Below are 18,745 nucleotides of genomic sequence, written 5' to 3' on the forward strand. Positions count from 1 at the left end.
ACATAAACCCTAACCCTAGGTGTATGTATTATATATGTGCATAAACCGTAAGTGTATGTACTATATATAACTATAAACTCTAACCGTAAGTGTATGTACTATATATGTACATAAACCTTAACCCTACATATATTTAATATATATGTACATAAACCCTAAGCCTAAGTGTATGTACTATATATAACTATAAACCCTAACCCTAAGTGTATGTACTATATATAGTTATAAACCCTAACCCAAAGTGTATGTACTATATATATCCTAAGTATTTGTACTATATATATCGGAATAATATAATTTTGAACTACTCATGATTTAATATATATATTTAAAAGTGTACAATAATGACACGTGAAAAATATTGACAGTATTATGTAAAATCAATTAAATTATAACCCATAGCTTTAAGTGTATATATTATATATACATATAAACCCTAAGTGTATATACTATATATAGCGATAAACCCTAACCCTAAGTATATATACTATATATAGCTATAAATCCTAAGTTTAAGTGTATATACTATATATATCGGAACAATTTAATTTTGAACTGCTCATGATTTAATATATATATATATATATATATTTAAAAGTGTACAATAATGACACGTGAAAAATATATTGACATTATTATTCATGAAATGTAAGATCAATTAAATTATAACCCAAAGTCCTAAGTGTATATATTATATATACCTATAAACCCTAAAACCCTAACCTTAAGTGTATATACTATATATATCGATAAACCATAATCCTAAGTATATATATTATATATAGGTATAAACCCTAGCCGTAAGTGTATATACTATATATAGCTATAAACCCTAACCCTAAGTGTATGTACTATATATAGCCATAATCCCTAAATGTATGTACTATATAAGGGACTAAACTATAAGTATTTAATTCCAATTATAGAATTTACATATAGCATATAGCTTTCAAACATAATTTTATGTGTGTAAGCTATGTGCACTGTATTTTCACAAATTTGTATGGTTAATAAGATAAGGAGGTTTTTTTTTTTTTTTTTTTTTCAAAAAATTAACACAACACAATTTTTTTTTAAAAAAATATATTTGGCAAAAAATAACAGTTTGACACGTGTAATAATACACGTGTCAAATTGGACACGCGTATTAAATACTCGTGTCCAAATGGACAAGTGTATTATTACACGTGTCCAATTGGACACGCGTATTAAATACGCACGTCCAATTGGACGCATGTATTTTTACACGCGTCCAAATTGGACACGTGTAATAATACACTTGTCCAAATTGGACACGTGTATTAAATACGCGTGTCCAATTGGACACGTGTATTAAATACGCGTGTCCAATTTGACACGTGTATTAAATACACGTGTCAATTTGTGACTACGGTACAATTAGACACGTGTCTAATTGGACGCGTGTCTACAGTAACCGGTACTGTAGACACGCGTCCAATTGTCTACTATGCAATGAACACTACAATCTCTCTCGAACTCTCCTCATATATCGAAGCACGATTCACCAACTGTGAGAAGCTCTTGATCTCCAAATATGCCATCTGATTCCTCAGGTGTGGGTATAAGGTATACTGCAAATTGTGAAAGCTAAGCAACATCTTCCTAGCTTTCTTCTCCTCATGAAGAATAAGGTATACTGCAAATTGTGAAAGCTAAGCAACATCTTCCTAGCTTGAAGGTAGTGTATGCAACCTTTTGCTCTTCAGTACACCCAACCGTTTCCAACAGCTCCTCAATATCATTCAACCAATTCTCTACACTGAGATGTCCACCCGTTCCATCATAGGTGGAAAAATGATGGCTATAGAAGTCATGGAACGAACAGCCATGCTCTCCTGCACGCTGACCCGGTACATGAGTACCTGCCATCACTTCAACCAATCGTGCAGTTGCAGCCAAAAGCTACGTCGCTTCGGGGTTAACTACTTCGCGAACCAGAATCTACACAATCTCAGACTCCTGGTGTATGTCCTCACCACTTCCTATCTCGATCGCATTCGAAACAATCGCAACATTCTTCTGTGGCGACATCTTTCTGCAAAAACAACAAAGTCAATACCGACTCAACAGAAGGATCACAAACAAACAACTTAACCTACTACAATTCTAATCCTATCTAACTACCTTATGCATTGGAAATATCTTTCCTAGTGCAATCTTGAATAATCCCAAAGTCTACAGAGTTAAACTCGTTCTGATACGATCTATAACACCCTCGAGAATTAACTAACCTCTAGTTAACTCGATGCGCCTCATAATATAAATCAAATAAAGGATCTCGATCATCTTGCTACGCGTATCATCATCGTTATCCCACATGCTCTGCAACCACTCTGAGTCTAACTCCTCAAAGATGATCTTGACTATATTCTCTACAAGTACATATCGTATCACATGGCTCACCATCTAGCTGCTGACTAACTGCAAAACACAGTTGTGTTTCACAGGTGGAAAGAAAAATCAAGTATAAGTCCGCGACTTGTAGCACTAGCAACATACTCCCTAAATATCATTTCATTTCCTAAATATAAGGAAAACTCTTATATAAAAAATAAAAATAAAAAATAAAAAAACCCTACAATAGACTCCTTTGATGTTCCCTAAAATAAAGGAAATTCAAAAAAAATGAAAAACTATTACTCTTTCTTTTCCCTATCATTTATGTAAAAGAACATTGAAATGACTTTCTCTTTCCTCTTTCTTTCTCGTAACATTTATTTGAAAGAATATTTAAATGGTATAAAGAAAGGATAAGGGAAGTTATTATGAAATTTATTTGATCCAGTATGATCGTAACCACCATGCATACATGGTTGTATTGATCACTCAACTAGCCTCTTGGATCCAAAGGCAAAGACAAAAAATTAAACTGGACCATAGGGCATAGCTCCTATAATAGTAGCCCATGACACACGGTCATTTCATAGGATGCAATTTATCTGAAATCTGAAATCTAAGCATGGCCACCCTAACATGAACAAGTTCCATTGCACAAGGCTAGCCAGTACTAGGGCTGGGCATTTGACCCATTTGTCGCCTACCGACCCACCACCGACAAGGGCGGATTGGTAAGCGGAAGAAAAGTAAGATTTTGAAAGAGAATATGAATTTTTTGTGTTCTGACCTAATCCAACCCACCAAAAAAAAAAAAAAAAAGGAGGGTCATTCGTTCAAAGTGACACCGTTTTGAACTTTATTTAAACGTATATGTATATATTCATCCCTTCGTGATTGAAACCCTACACCCATTCTCACTTTAAACGACCCTTCATCTCCCATTCTCTAGAAGCTTCAAGCCTACTCAGTTCTTCCCATCTCCCTGTCATTGCACCCCATCTTATCTCTGCTCATATCATTTATGTCCCTTCGTTGACAACATTGCTCTCATCTAATCGCTGTGTAATCCTCTCTGTCCCTTCGTCTCCGGTCTCCCTAGATCTAAGTTAGAAGAAGCATTTTGTGCGGACAACTCCTGTAACAATATCTTATAAAGATTTAGTTTCTAAAATTTTCTATTCTTCTGATCCATGTTGTTTTGTTTGGCTTATATATATATATACTTGTAATAATTATTATTATTATTATTATTTTCTCTCTTTTGGTTTTTCTGCCTTCTGACTTTTTCCGCCAGTGCTCGGTGGTGGAAAGAGTCGAAAATAGCATTACTCATCTTCTTTAAAGGGTATCTAAGAGCAATAGTTAAGCTAAGGACAAGAAGGTTTTGTTGATAAGATGAGAACGAGAAATGGAAATTCTAAGTAGATAAAACCAAGTCCTCTGTTGATTGACAAGGTCTTACTTGGTCATCAAAAAAAAAAATCCTCTTATCTGTTAGAGAGAGAGATAGAGAGACCGTTGCATGAGATAAGAAAAATAGTTCACTTCAACCGTAAGTGCCTATCATTACCAACAAAATTCAATGACATAAAAAGACCCCGACATAAATTGATTACAAGCATTCACAAAATTTTGACAGGAAATACAACCAAAAAAAAGCAACTCTTCATTCAATAACATATACAACATATTTTAACACACTATCATATTACCGACTAAATCGCGAGGAAGGCCTCATGAATCCAAGGAGATATACATATTCCGTTCTAGATCTTTTACAAATGTTTGCAGCATCCTTAACCTCAAGATTTTGTATATCTGATCATCCTTTACATCCTACCATTTTCGATAATCCAACATAATTGCTCTGGGCAATCGGCTCAGAGGTGAGATTATCTAAGCTTTGAATCACTTCCCTTGCTTCGGAAGGATGAGAGCGAGAAAAAAGATCTTGGAGCTGTAAGATTAAATTTTTAAGTACACCACTGTCAGAAAAATGTTCAGCAATTACTTCATGAAATAAACAGAACTTCGTTCCTGCACTCTAAGATGACACTCTAGTCCATATAATATATATAGATTTCTGCAAAGGGGAATTACAAGTGTATCATTTTATCAATTGTCAAGTGTGACAGTAACTATTTCTGCAGCCCCTTAGCATTGATAACATTACTGCTAGAAAAAGTATGATGAATGATATGGAACCAGATTAATGCTGATTGACGTACCTTTTAAGGAACTTCCAGACATATGATCGTCCCTCAGTTTGAAGTTTGCTGGAGGTGCTGGGATAGAGCTTTGTAAGGCTTGAACTGAAAGAAACGAAAGTGATGAGTGATCAACTTGAGAAATCAGATTACATTTCTCTCTATCCAAAGCAGAAAACAGAAAAGAAATAGACAAATAAAGGAGACGATGGAGCAAAGAACAAAAGCACAATTAACCCAGTGGGAAAAAAGAAGTAAAGTTTAAATCATTTGCTACAGGCTAACATGCAGACCATATTGGCAGCAGTTACATGAGGAAATTATCAATTAAGAGAATGAACATTGAAACTAAATACCATATAAGCTGGCCTGCCATCAATGAATATTCCTAGAAAATAAAATGAAAAATTAAAATAAGGAAAAACGTAGGTTACCCTGTTCATTGAACTCGCTCTCATTGAAGCTGTCCTCTGAAGGATGACCCTGCAAGAATCCCATTCTTGACTTCCTTAAGTCTTCTGATGACCTATTGGCAGCATCTCGCCCGTCTTCTGTATCATCATCTCCTTCAGAAGTTGTAGCAGATATCCAGTCCACCAAACTCTCTGTCCCACGACTTTTCCTTCCGAATTTCAGTAACCTTTTAAACCCTTTTGTGACATCCTTGCGAGACTGACTGTGGGATGAATTAGCAACAACAATAGGCTTCTGAGCAGTTCCCCATTTCTTTCGCATTCGAGCTGCATCAGCCTCTGATTGGGTAAGACTATGAGAATTCCAAGATGCAGGGCTCCCAATTGGGGAATCCGCAGAAGCATCAATATCAGAGGTCTCATGTTGGTATGGAAATGGATGATGTATGCGCGAGTTCCATGAGACGGGGCTTCCACCTGGTGAGTCCTGCAAAGACCCTACACTGTGGAAAGTTGACGGCTCAGTAGAACGCAACTCAGCCACAGAAGCAGGGTCCACTTGAGAAAGAGATCTCATGGAATCACCGTTTTCAGACCCAGAATTAGCGGTCTTGTCCGATCCCTGGCTCAATCTTGTTTTTCCATTCTCCATGTCACCACAATCTTCAATCACCATGGTTTCAAGCTCTTCCTCCTCTTCCTCCTTGGCCATATCCACTGAATCTTCTGCCTCAAAGGCCAATTCGTCAAATTCTTCTTCGTTTTCCAAAGTTTCAGATATCACTGAAGCTTTCAGCTTACCAATAGCAACTCCAGCACCGGGACCTATGCCATTACCCTTCCTTAGGAAAGGCTTTGAATCCAAATTCTTGGAAAGTTTTTCATATGGGCTCTGCTCAGCCTGCTCTTTATCAAATTTTAATGGAGCCAAAACAGAGCTGTCAGAGTTCAGAGGGGACAAATCCTTAGACTCTATAGGATTAACAAAGCTTTTTCTTAACGACTGTGACCGCCGTGGCTTCTCTTCCTTAGCAACTGGTATTTCCTCAGCGGTACTCTTGCTGCGGCCAAAGTTTCTCACCTGGGAGCGGGTTGTTGTTTTGCTGGCTCCAGAAGAAGGTTTCGTGTTTTCTTTCCTGAAATCTGAGAAGTTTGGAACTGACTGTGCAAGAGGATTTTCTGATTGGACTCTTCGCTTCCCAGAACTGGAATTGGAAACTTTGGCTGATGACCGTGGAACTGAAATTGCTGGGGTGCGAGGGGTGGATGAAGACAAGTTTCTGTTGGGTAAAAGCTTTTTTGTTTGAGCGTTTCTAGAAGCAACATCCCCGACAGATGACTCACTGAAAAACCTTTCTTGTCCATAAAATTTCTGCGGGGGAAATTTAGAAAGGTCTTCCTCGTCTTCACTCTGAAGGGAATCTATTGGATGCTGTAAGAAGGAAAATTGTATTATGATTATTTAAAAGAAAACAGTAAACTATTGTGTTTAAGGTAGGGAATGGAGAAAATATCTTCCTATGGCTTGATTATTGGCATCCGGATGGGGTTCTTCGTGAAATTTATGGGAACCGAGTCATCTATGATGCAGGGAGTCAACTAGATGCAAAATGGTCTAGTGTTCCCAGGAATAGGAATTGGTACTGGCAAGCAGCAGTGTCTGATGATCTTCTTAAGATTCAAAGTAAACTATCATTGGTAAGCATGGGAGATGTGGATCAGCCTACTTGGGGTGTTTCAAAAAAAGGAGTCTACAATTGTGCTAATACTTGGAATGTCATCTGGCATAAACAGCGCCTGTAATTTAGTGGAGTTTAATCTGGTTCTCATTGGCAATCCCAAGGCAAGCCTTTATCTTGTGGTTGGCAGCTCATGATAGTCTCACCACAGGCGAGAGGTTGCTCAGTTGGGCTTTGGAGGTAATGTTCTTTGTGTGTTTTGTAAAGGTGTATTGAAGGAAGAAGCCACCTATTCTTTGAATGTAGTTTCTGTAAAAGAGTTTGGTTGGAGTGTCTGATTGTAGATCCTCCAACTGTATGGGATGATATTGTTAGGAGAGGAGTAAAGGAGTGGAAAGGCAAAACCGCAAAGGGTTGAAAGCTGTTTTGATCAAACTTTGCTTGAGTGCTTCAGTTTATAGTCTCTGGAGGGAGAGAAATAACATTAGGCATGGGAACCAAATACAAACTGAGGAGAAACTAATACAGAAAATTAGTTGGAAGTCAGAATGAGGATCATGTCTAATGGAAGATTTCTAAGAAGCAAAGAAAATGAAGAACTAATTTGCAGCTGGGGCCTTCTGGATAATATCTTTGGGGGCAGATGAAGTTGGCTGTGAGTAGGATTCTGGAATTGCTTGCTGATTGCCAGAGTGGATGTGCAGAGGCAGTTTTGCTGTCTTTCTTTCTGCAGTTGCTGGTTGTAAAAATATCTTGTGCAGAGGTTCTTGTATAACTGGATTTGTTGCAGAGTTTTTCTGTTTAGTGTATAGCAGGTTTGGTTTCTGTTAGTGTGCAGTATACCTAGACGTATAGATTTGCCTCAGATGCTGGCTTTAAGTAGGGGCTGGGACTTTGGATTGTTGTGTCTTTGTTCCTTTACTGATTGTTGTGTGCAGGGAGCTTGTTGAGTTTCCTGGAGCTCTAGCTGAATTTGCTAGGGGGTGTTTGTATTCTTTGTTGTTTAATTTACTCATTCATCCACAAAATAAATAAATAAATAAAAATAAAACATACAGTAGGAACCAAAATATGGCTTCAGAATTACAAAGATTCAGAATAAACATCAAATTCTACCAGTCATCAGGTTTAGCACTTATTTCTTAAAACCAATACTAGAATAAGAGTACCTGCTCCACCTTCACACTTGACCGCAAATTGAAAGATCTGAGTTTCTCTGCACGTCGACGAGCACCAGACAATGAATCCACCTTATCGGCAGAGGCAGAAAACTTGGCCTTCATCTCAGATCTACTCCTCTCAAGGTTATCCTGCATAGCCTTCATCTTGGCTTCCTTCTCTGCTCTGTTAGAACTCCATTCTTCCCTTAGTTTAGCATCTCTTTTCTGCATGTACGTCTCATAGAATTTACCTCTGGAATCATCTGTAAAATTAAGTTCAGAAAAATTCTTCCTCAAAGTATCGCCATAATCCTGATTATCTACCATCTTTACCGGTGGACTTGGAGTATTGAACTGTGACATATTAACAGAACTCCAAGCCCGTTCAATCACTGAATTTTTATCAGGCAGTTCTGCAGGAGCGATATCTGCTGCTGCTGCTGCTGATTTTCTGTGCTGTAAACTAGCTGCCTGTTCCATCTGTTTGTCAGCAGGCTTGTTTCTCCGTGCAGAACTGGACTGATCCCCAGGAACCCGAAGCTTGTGCTCTGCAAAAAGCTTTTCAAGCTCATTAGCCTTCATTTTCAGCTCATCATTGAGCTCCTGATTTCCCTTAGACTGCCTAACTCTCTGAACTTGCTCCAATGGTGTTGTTGAGATTGTAGAAACACTCTCTTGAGTCTCCAAAATATTTTTACCAGGATTGTCCAACTTGCTGTTTTCACAAGCAAAACCAATTTCATCCCTCCTACTACCCTGAGACTTCTTAGTCTGCTCACGACCAGCGGAAACTGGTTTCTGAAACTTCATGTTCTGGACTCCAGAATCTTCCACTTTGAGTTGTTGCCTATCTGATGAACCCAATTCTTTCTTACCAACCTCCTCAAGTTCCCCTGCAAAAGAGCTCCACCTGGGCTGAGGATCCAATTGATTGACCTCAACTCCTTTGAGCTGAGCTGAGGGGGTTCCCTTAAGTTTTAGCCCACTACCACCGTCAAACTGCCCTGACAAAGAGCGGGAATGACTCTGAGAACCCCTAGCACGTGATTGAGTCACTGGCTGATCTCTCGGTCCAGATTTCTCCACTCTGTTCACAAATCCACCATCATACGTACCATCCCCTGCCTTGTTGGCAAAAGTTCCAATCTGATTCTTCCCTCCAACAACCTCAGCCCGGTACAACAAGCCACTCAACTGCGTCTCAACACCCACTTGATCTTTAACCCCATCATTCCTCTCTTTGTTAGCCAAAGAAACCGTCAACTTCTCCTGGGAAACCCCTTGATCACTCAACCCAAGCGGTTCTGCTCTACCAGTAAAACCCCTGGATTGGCTCTGAGACCCCGCCTGATCCTTCCAATTTGTCCGTGCCTTTATACCGACCTCTTCCTCTTTACCCAAAACCCCCCCAACCCGGCTCTGCACCTCAGCTTGATCTTTCAAGCCACCATCACCAAATTTACCAGAATCACTGTTTGCCTCAACCTTAGACGAACTCTCCGCGTCATTCAACCCCTTCCGGTCCTTATCCTCACATGCACCTGAAAATAAATTATTCGGCTTGGCCTGAGAAACAGAAGAAGCAGAAGATGGTGTACACAAAGGGCTCTCAACATCCTTCTTCTCCCCGCTCACATCAATGCTCATGTCGCTCGCGCCGCTCCATCTCCTCAACACGGACCTCTCGACCGACACAGGCGCAGATGAGACGTCCGACGACAGCCTCCTCAGCTCCACAGGCTTCGCTACAATGGGTTTGCCACCAGAGTTCTCTTTCTGCTTGTTCTCAAAGAGGTTGATACGGTCCTGCACGCTGAGCCGCCTCGCGGGTTGACTCGCCGCAATGGAAGATGGCTCGGTCAGAGCCTCCTCCTCTTTCTTGTCGTTTTGGGCATTGGCCTGGGATGGGCTATGTTCCACGTTGGGTTCGTTTTTCTCGTTCAAGTTGCGTCGTGAAGGGACGGTGGTGGCAAGGGACTTGGGCTGTTGACACGTGAATGGCTGGGATGGGTTCAGGTGGTACTCCGCTTGCGTTGGATTTGGTTGTTGTCGCTGGTCGTCTGGACCTGTTGGGTGAAGTTGCTTAATTTGGGGCTGGTGGGGCCTTCGGTGGACCCCAGATATCTCTTCCGTGGGATCATCGATTGACATGTCCGACTCTGACGATGATCTCACAGCTCGGTCGTCGACACCTGCCTTCCATGAGTTGACCAGGTCCGGCCTTCTCTGGCACAGTGAGATGAATTTGTTGCAAGCTTCGCTGCACGAAAATTATAAAATTAGTCCCCCTAATAATAATAAGGGATAAAAATAAATAAAAATCCTTTCTTTTTTTAGTTTACTTAAAAAAAAAAAAAAAAAAAAAAAAAAAAAAAAAAAAGTGACAAGCTAAAGGCCGAATGGGCCTCCGTAACTGCTAAACCTGCCAAATTGACATTGTGAGGATGATGGCCACCGCTTTTATTTCATTTTTTATTATTATTATTATTATTTTTAAGCCATGCAAATGGGTTCTGTACAAAGTTGTACAATAGTTCTCAGCATGACCCACTTGACAAAATCTAATGAAAGACCCCACCGGAAGCAAACAAATGGAAATGGAATCACAAGGCTGCATTAGATTTACATGCTCAGTAATTAATTTGAGCCTTTTTGGCAACTTGATCTGGGATCGCCCTGCCCTCCACATGTTTGTGGCGCGTGCGAAGAGAGCAGCAGGGCAGAGATTGGTCAATTCAAGGATGGATCCCACCGACCCATTCAACAAAATTCAGGCAAAGCAAACAAAATCTGAGGCAACTGCTGGTGGACTGGAGAGACAATCCATCAATTTACCAATCATGAAAAACAAGTATAGCCCATGTCACTGGTGAGCAAAGATTGAGCAACGAATGATTAGATCACGAGCACCTGTCAGGCCAGCCCATTTTCAAATTTTTGCTTTTTAACGGATATCTTTTCAGAATACATGGTAAAATCTCATTTTCCAGATAGCTCAGCAGTAGCATAAATTAGGCATAATAGTGGACCATAGATGTGACCTGTCAACATTGATTATCAACCTCAACAGCTTAACAATTGGGACATTTGAAAACCACAGGGAGTTTCAATTTTGTGAGCCCCATATTATCAAAATCATCAAATGATCATGGGATGTGAGCTACTTCCACAATTCAAACGCTTAACCCAGTGTTGAGAATAAAAATAGGAATCAATCCAAACCAGGCTCATGCTTTATTATAAGATGGGGGGGGGGGGGGGGGGGGGGAAATGACTCATGTTAAATGATAAGAGAAACAAAAAGAAGTAACCTTTGCACTTTGGTTTCCAAAATGCCCCAACTGACTCTACCAACACAAGCTGTTCCAAAAGACATTGTCATTATACCAAGAATTAGTTGAAAATGTGGCAAATAAGTAAAACAGCTTCCATAAAAAACAGAATATCTGCCGCGTTTGACTGCATATGCAACAAGTAGAAAATGTGTCAAAATCCTTTGACAGGATGACACATTGGGTACAGCAGGGAAGAGGAAAGAATAGGTGAAGGATAAGATCTTCGTAATCAAGATCTGTTTTGAGAGAATCTGGTCGCAAGGGGCAGAATTTTGTGAATAATTACTAACCTGGCAAACTTGCTAATGATTTCGCTATAAAACTAAGACCAAATGGTGAAATATATAGAAGGAAAACTTGTAACAATGGTCAATTTTATATCCTTTTCCCCCCCTCATTTTATGCCTTAGAAAAAGATGTTGTCATCCGATGTCCACATCACTCAACATTCATTCAATGGAAATACCATTATGTGGCATGGGAAAAAACTTCCGGTCAAGCCCGGATCAATTTTGAGATTCTCCTCTTTGCACAGTTTGAAGAGTAATTTTAACCTGAAGGGAGAAAAGTTTTGAAAATTTCCGCTTCATTTCTCTTTCCTTCTGTGTTTGCCATCCCAGCAAAACGGAGGAAGATTCTTCCCTCTTTGTCACTCCTACCAAAACCCAGCACTAAATCCCTACAAAAAGCTGGGTTCACCTTATGTCACATGCACAAGCACACAGGCATACATGCACACACACGTGCATGCGCACAGAAGGGGGAGGATGGGATGAGGCTTGAGATATAAGGTTTACTTGAAGTTAGGATTTCCTAGAGTTCTTACTTCAGGCGACGGGCGCCAAATCGATCTGCAAAAAGTTGGAGTTCGGACACTGTCTCAGGGTTGAAACCAGCAGCTGATGCACGAGCACAAGCTGTGGTTAAGTCCTGCCTAACTGCAACAAGACGTACATCAATAGCTCTCAGAAGCTCCTTCCTGTATTAAGTGGAGAAAATAGCAAAAAAAAAAATTAGACAGCAAGCAATTCAGAGAGAGAGTAAATTCAACACATCGAAAATATCTGTTATAGCATAACTCATCATTTTAAGTTTTACGATGACAAAGTAGTAGCATTCGTTATGATTAATGAATGCATTTAACTATTATTACAATGATTAACTGTGCACTTTCCATCATAGGCGATGATCAACATAACCTGTCCCTGCCCCTTATTAAGGGTTGACCAAGTATACAAGCTTCCGTCCACCAGCTCAATATACAATATTTAATAACACATCCTTTCCGTGAACAGATACCTATGGTGATTCCTAAGTTCCCAGAAATCCACACCTGTTAATCAGAGCCAAGAAGGCTTCATTACTTCATTGCCAAAGAACAAAGTTTTCCTCTAAACTGTTTGTTTTTCTCCTCCAACCCAGTCTATTAAATTTACATGCTTTGTTAATCCTATTACAAATGCATATGAGAATCACATGTTCTCAGAACATATGTTAGTTTAATAGACTGGAATGGAGGAAAACCTTGTCCATTGCCAAATTGAAAAATCCAGGCTAGCGTACCTCAGTCACCACAAAAGGTAGCCCCTCATTTTAAATGATGTTAACATCAAAACCATCTTCAATGGCTGACATCTAAAGGGAAAGTGCAATTGACCAAGTGAAATTTGCAACATACAATGAAACCAAAAGGTTCAAATCCATGTTTTAGCTCCAGGTGAAAACTTTCAGTAACAAATTTTGAAAATGATCAAATTAATTGAAACAAACATTGAGGAGAAAAGAAGAAAAAGAAATTATTACTTTGTTGCATCTGCAGCTGCTGTGATTCCTGTTCCATCCACACCTGGAGCATATTATCCAAAACTGGGTCAGCATATTAATGACTCGTGCTTCAGAAAGAATGTAGATTTTGCAGGACACTTCCGACAGGAAATACTTCAAAATAATTTTCAGATGTCTAATAAACTAGGCAGAATAAAAATATTCCAGCGCAATGAGACTCAAAAGAAGCCTTACTGAAGTAGAGAATGTTGCAAATAAAAGCTAACGTGAGTATTTTTTTTTGGGCAAACAGCTAATGTTTGCCATCAATGATTGCAACAACATTTATCTATTAAACAGGAAACTCAGTTGCCACAAATAAACATTCAGGACATGTTACCATGCCAGTTAAGATATATTACATGGTGATTTTAGAAAAGACTATTGCTCAGAATGAGTTTGTATGCGTCTCCCAATCCCCCCAAAAACCATCATGGCCCATTAGGAAAAGAAGAGAGAAAAACTAAAATAATAAAATTTAGAGTGTGGGTATCTTTAACAGTTCAATTTTATTTCAATTTGAAACTCCATAACTAGGCTCGCACGTGACAATGATCTGCAGGACATTTAATATTAATTAGTAAGAGGAAGTTTTGGATACAAATACTACTCATTATCTCAGAAATTAAGCTAACAGCACCAATCGAACAACAGATTGCATTTCATGACAGGTAAAGCAGTTCACTTGCAATGTATAACATACTTGATTAAGCAGAAGCAATGCCTTCTCAGTGAACAAAAGTATTTACACCCTAAAATTCACTAAATCAAAGCCCACTTAGTGAGCCACTGCCTGGATCAAAATGCCCTATGTCAAGGCCACACCTCAATACCTTGACTGACCCATGCACAAATAAAAAGCCACACCCTAACACTAGAACCAGGTATACTACCATGTTTGCTCAGTACAGTGGCAAGATAATTATGCAGCAGTGCATGGGAACCAACTCTCCTGTTTCCTGAATTTTCTTCACTAAAACCACTGATGCACATAGAAAGGTCAAAAGTATTCAATAAGTAAAACTCCCCCTTAATGCCCAACTGCCAACAGGTGAATTGAACCCAATGAAACTGATCTTATTGCCGGCAGACACTAACAGCTTCGAGGAAGAGATCCGAGCTCATGATAACCAGCCATGGGCAACGCCACAGGCAAACAAAGTCATTTGTTAAGTTTCCCGATAGTGCTCTCAAGATGAAACCTGTTTGGTCTATAACAATAATCATGAGTTTAGTTTCTTCTCTCTACTAGCTACTACAACATAATCCATAGCTAAACTTTATGGTGATGCTTTTGCAAGGGTATGTGTTGTTGATCTTCAAAATCTACAAGGACACACCACTAACACATTTTCAACTTTTCATATGTGTCTCTAGCACTTTAACATGCACACAATCAAGCTTTCCTTTTTTCCTTTTCTTCTTTGTCCTTTGCCAAGTAAACTGGCCATAACACAAACATTGAAATATTCATTCACAATTCTTTAGGCACCAATGCACAACATAGAAATGAATACTTGGCATACTCGCATTTCAAAAGCAACAAGACAGAGTGCCCAAGTGCGTTTCAAAAAGGAATCCTTACCCTTCTTCCTTCTCTCTAGTTACACAAACATTAGCAAGTAGCAACAATTATATTTCCATTTGAATATCCTCTGATAGTGTATTTTCATTGTCACTCCTCCCCTTTCCAGAAAATCTGCTGAGATCTTCACAGCCAGCCACCGTTGGCTTGTTAGATCCGGCATCATCTGCAAGCACCACCACCCCAGCTCACCATCATCCTTCTCCACTCCCACTCTAAGCATGACCTTACTTGCCCATTGCTTTTCAAATCTTTTTCACCGTTGGCCACAATTTGTCTTCCCCACTGTCACCACAATTCGGCATCCTCACCAACAGCACCTACTTTGCTGATTTCATCACCATCAACCTCCAAATCCAAATCAATGCTATCAATGTCTCATTCACCATTGAAAACCTAACCCATTGCAACCTAGTCGTCAAGCAACCTCCTATGAACTTTTGATCTCACAACTTTTTTTCCTTGATCCATTTTGTTTGCTTAAAAAACGATACAGAAACAAGAAAAATGATTTGAAACAGTGTGTGTATCCTCTGGGACGTAGGATTCAGGGCAAACATAACATAACAGATTAAAAAAATAAATAAATCTCTTACTCATCAAAAAAATTAAAAAATAAAAATAAAATAAAAAAAATAACACAAAGCAATAGAGAAGAAGATGGTCAAGTTCAATACAAAATTCATTTAGTTCTCTTTCATATAAAAATTGTTTTATCAACTTTGAAAATTGAAGTTTTTTTATTGAACCAACATCTACGCTTCAAGCCTTGGATCTAATTTTTTGCTTTTGTTGAGAGAGGACCTTCAAACAACAATTTTGGGGCCAAAATTGCAACTTTTTGTTTGTTTTCAGTTTAGTGATGGGCCCATAGTCACGCACCTTGCACGCATCATTAAGATAATTATACTTAACGGTAATTTCAAAGAACTGAGGGCTATTTGCGGTTATGCCTATATTAGGGGCCTGATGCTCAATTTTATGGTTTAGCGAGACATTGCAAATCACCCCATAATTTGGAGTGGAAAAGTTCAATTCACCATAATATTTATTTATTTACTTTTCCTGATAAAGAACAGGTTATGATATTAAAATACTTCCAAATTTGGACTTACCATACCATAAATGGATAACTTATTATATAAGTATATGAGATGAGTTTTCTCTTGAATGTACAACATAAAGAAATATGTTTCTGATAAGACTCCAAAACTTCTTGGCATGCACGACATAAAATTGACATTTGCATGTATTTGTGTTCTGTATTTAAAATAATCCCTAAATGTAGAATTTAATCCAGTTTGTGATAGATTATGGTTTAACGAGGTACAATATAACATTGACATTGATTTTCTAAGCCACTACATATTCCCAATATAAATTTTATAACGCATGTACAGACTACTATGTACCTCAGAAACTTATTAGGAAAAATTCAGCAGTCTTAATGGGATATCAGTTACTATCATCTGATAATATTAGCATCACCAACTGCTGACACCTCACTCTATGCCTATGTTGACAAAATGCAACTCAGGATGCTCCAAAAGTTAGCATTGTGAATAAGTAGACCAAAACCACTATAATGGTCAGCCACTGGGTATCTCCACCAATCCTAATTCCCCACTTCTCACTCCAACAAGTTTAAACTCCACCACTCTTGTACCGTCCACAGTAATATCACAAAAAACCAATACCATATGAATCCCCTCTAAGGAAATTCTTAACATCATATTTGCTTCTATATTGGAAACACAAAAAAGACAAAAGTATAAATATTAAATAACTCCTTAGACAGGACTATAAAGGCAAGTTTTCTTGTATTCAGACCAATCCTATATCAAAGAGTAAATTCAACTACATAAAGTCAAATAGAAAGAAACAAAACATACCTAATGCACCAGAATGCTGAGCTCCTGCCCCCTGGCATAGAATAAGTTCCCGAATTCAGAAGTAAAATTAATTGTAAAATAAGTTCCCGAATTCAGTAATAAAATTAATTGCATTTTATTAGCATATTTGAATTGCAGTTATAACCTGAGAATATATTCTCCGGGCTGCTTCCAACTGAGACATCTCCACATCATATGTGTTGACAAGTTCCAAGACCTCTGGTGTACTAACAAATCGCACAAACCTGGAGAACAAGTTCCAATCAAGTAAAAGAACTCAAAACTCTATTATGTAGAAGGGCAGCCAAATCCAAATATAGTTAAAAATTGTTTCAATTGGCAACATATGTTACCTTTCAAGTGTTCCTTTGGTGAACCACATCTCGGCATTTTTATGCTTCTCAACTTCAAGTTTAATCGTCTGAACTGCAAGTGAAACCTGCTCTTCGGCAACCTTTAAATGGGTCACAAATGGCTTTACTAATCCTGACGCAAGCTTCTCGGTGTTTCCATCACTTGAGACAAACAATTCACATCTGCCCAAAAAGGAAAAAGAATATTTCCCCATATCAATCCTACATAAATTGAAAGACAGAGAATGAGAAAAATTAAAAACCAATAAGAGGTCATCCTCACCGTGAGCGCTTTGGCGACAATTGGAACACGGCATAGTCAAGAGGTGTGTCAGACTTCATCTTCCCCCTACTGTACACTATATCTTCTCTGAATTATTCATATACCCGGACGTACTTTCAGCAAAATGCAAGCCCAGATCCTCACAATTTTAGCACAAAGCAGATTCTGGAAAAACCAATAAAAAAAAAATTAAAAATATAAATTAATATCGATCAGAATTTATTAAGCAGTGCAGTCTAAATCCATAAGTTGCAAACTAAGACGAAGTTATCATAGAGCGAAAACTTTAATTATTCAAATAAATGAAGGGAACCATATACTATAGTAATCCACATTGAAACAAAATGGATTTTTTTATTATACAAGTATTCAAACAAAATGGATTACTTAAAAATAAGTCTAAATTAGAAAGTAGATGCCCAGTGGCTAAAACCCACTATACTTTTAGAGCAAACTGGTTACTAAAAATACCCGATAGATCTCAATCCCAAAACCAAATGCACCAAAATTCACGCTCTTGCACTAAAATAGGAACCCCCAGTTTACACAAATCAATCCTATTTGTCCCAGATCTGGTTCAATAAATTTCGAAACCCAAAAGGCAAACCAAACCAAACCCACATAGACTTTGCACCGACAAGTCCAAATTCAAAAGCAAAACGAAGCCAAACCCAGAAAAAAAAAAATGTGTATACGTATAAATAGATATATACATTAACACACAAAATACACAAACCAAATAGCACGCCGAAAATTCAAAAGACCCTAGTCACTCGGACCATTTGAAGCAAATGTGAGAGGGATCATGGGAATCAAAGCATACCTGAGAGGTGAATCTTCTGAGATCTTGGGCTTGCGTAATCGGATCCTCCGATTCGGGTTCAAATGGGTACCAACATTTCGCTCTATTCGCTTTTATACTCTCTTTTTCCTCTTCTTCTTCTTCTTCTTCTTCTGTGCGAGTCACTGGGAATAGCTCTTCCCAATTACTTTAATGGGCTTTGCTTTTATTTTTCTAAGAAAACCCTAACGAGGACAACATGGTTTTTGCTTTACTCATCCCCACAAACGTGTATCTTTCTTTCTCTCTCCACACTCTCTATAGAGTCTATACAGTACACAGAGAGAGAGAGAGAGAGAGAGAGAGAGAGAGAAGTGTGTGCTTTCAGACAAGTTTTGAAGTATGTGATTCGTTAATCCTAATCTTTTACCAGAATTCAAAGACAATGACTGTTTGGTTCCGAGGTTAAATTACAGAAAAATGGGCTTCACTGTGCTGTTCTGTTGACGTGAATTTACGCAAATGGGCTTCCCTGCATATTATTACCCATCATACTCTCCAGCTGCTACTACTACTACTTGGTGGAGAAAGATGAGGATCGATCAAGATGTTCCAGTATTAATATATTCATAATTAATCTCTCATGTATTTACAAAGATGTAGCAGTCAATGCTTGAACAAGATTATTTCCATCTTCCAAGAAGGAAATTATCTAAATAACTCATAGATGATAAGAGATAATTCTACTGTAGTAGTACTGTAATCTCGTAAATTAAAAGTTGGGTTTTAAATTAAATTATAGAAAATGTATTATTTGAAAAAAAAAAAAAATACACAATTTTTAATAATAAATTACGATTTTAAAAGTCAAATTA

At 38.4% G+C, this 18,745-nt stretch overlaps 1 protein-coding gene across 1 annotated transcript; it reads right to left on the reverse strand.

Annotated features, from left to right (window-relative positions):
- Window positions 1–3,898: 3,898 nt before the first annotated feature.
- LOC133864458 (uncharacterized) lies at window positions 3,899–18,255 on the reverse strand. Its single transcript, XM_062300800.1, has 11 exons — window positions 17,913–18,255; window positions 17,090–17,254; window positions 16,807–16,989; window positions 16,599–16,698; window positions 16,454–16,484; window positions 12,956–12,998; window positions 11,979–12,131; window positions 7,827–10,077; window positions 5,000–6,410; window positions 4,587–4,670; window positions 3,899–4,315 (listed from the first exon to the last, which is right to left on the reverse strand). Exons 2-11 carry the CDS (start codon window positions 17,146–17,148, stop codon window positions 4,251–4,253), a joined length of 4,380 nt encoding a protein of 1,459 aa, XP_062156784.1. The 5' UTR covers window positions 17,149–17,254; window positions 17,913–18,255; the 3' UTR covers window positions 3,899–4,250.
- Window positions 18,256–18,745: the final 490 nt, after the last annotated feature.

This window comes from Alnus glutinosa, chromosome 3, assembly GCF_958979055.1.
Source record: "Alnus glutinosa chromosome 3, dhAlnGlut1.1, whole genome shotgun sequence".
In the NCBI taxonomy this organism is placed as follows: Eukaryota; Viridiplantae; Streptophyta; class Magnoliopsida; order Fagales; family Betulaceae; genus Alnus; species Alnus glutinosa.

Coding starts and splice junctions, on each gene's coding strand:
- LOC133864458 (XM_062300800.1), bottom strand. CDS start 17,148: ATGAAGTCTGACACACCTCTTGACTATGCCGTGTTCCAATTGTCGCCA. Junction 12,132..12,955: donor GCAGCTGCAGATGCAACAAA/GTAATAATTTCT, acceptor CACTTAATACAG/GAAGGAGCTTCTGAGAGCTA. Junction 10,078..11,978: donor TTTGGCGCCCGTCGCCTGAA/GTAAGAACTCTA, acceptor ATTTTCGTGCAG/CGAAGCTTGCAACAAATTCA.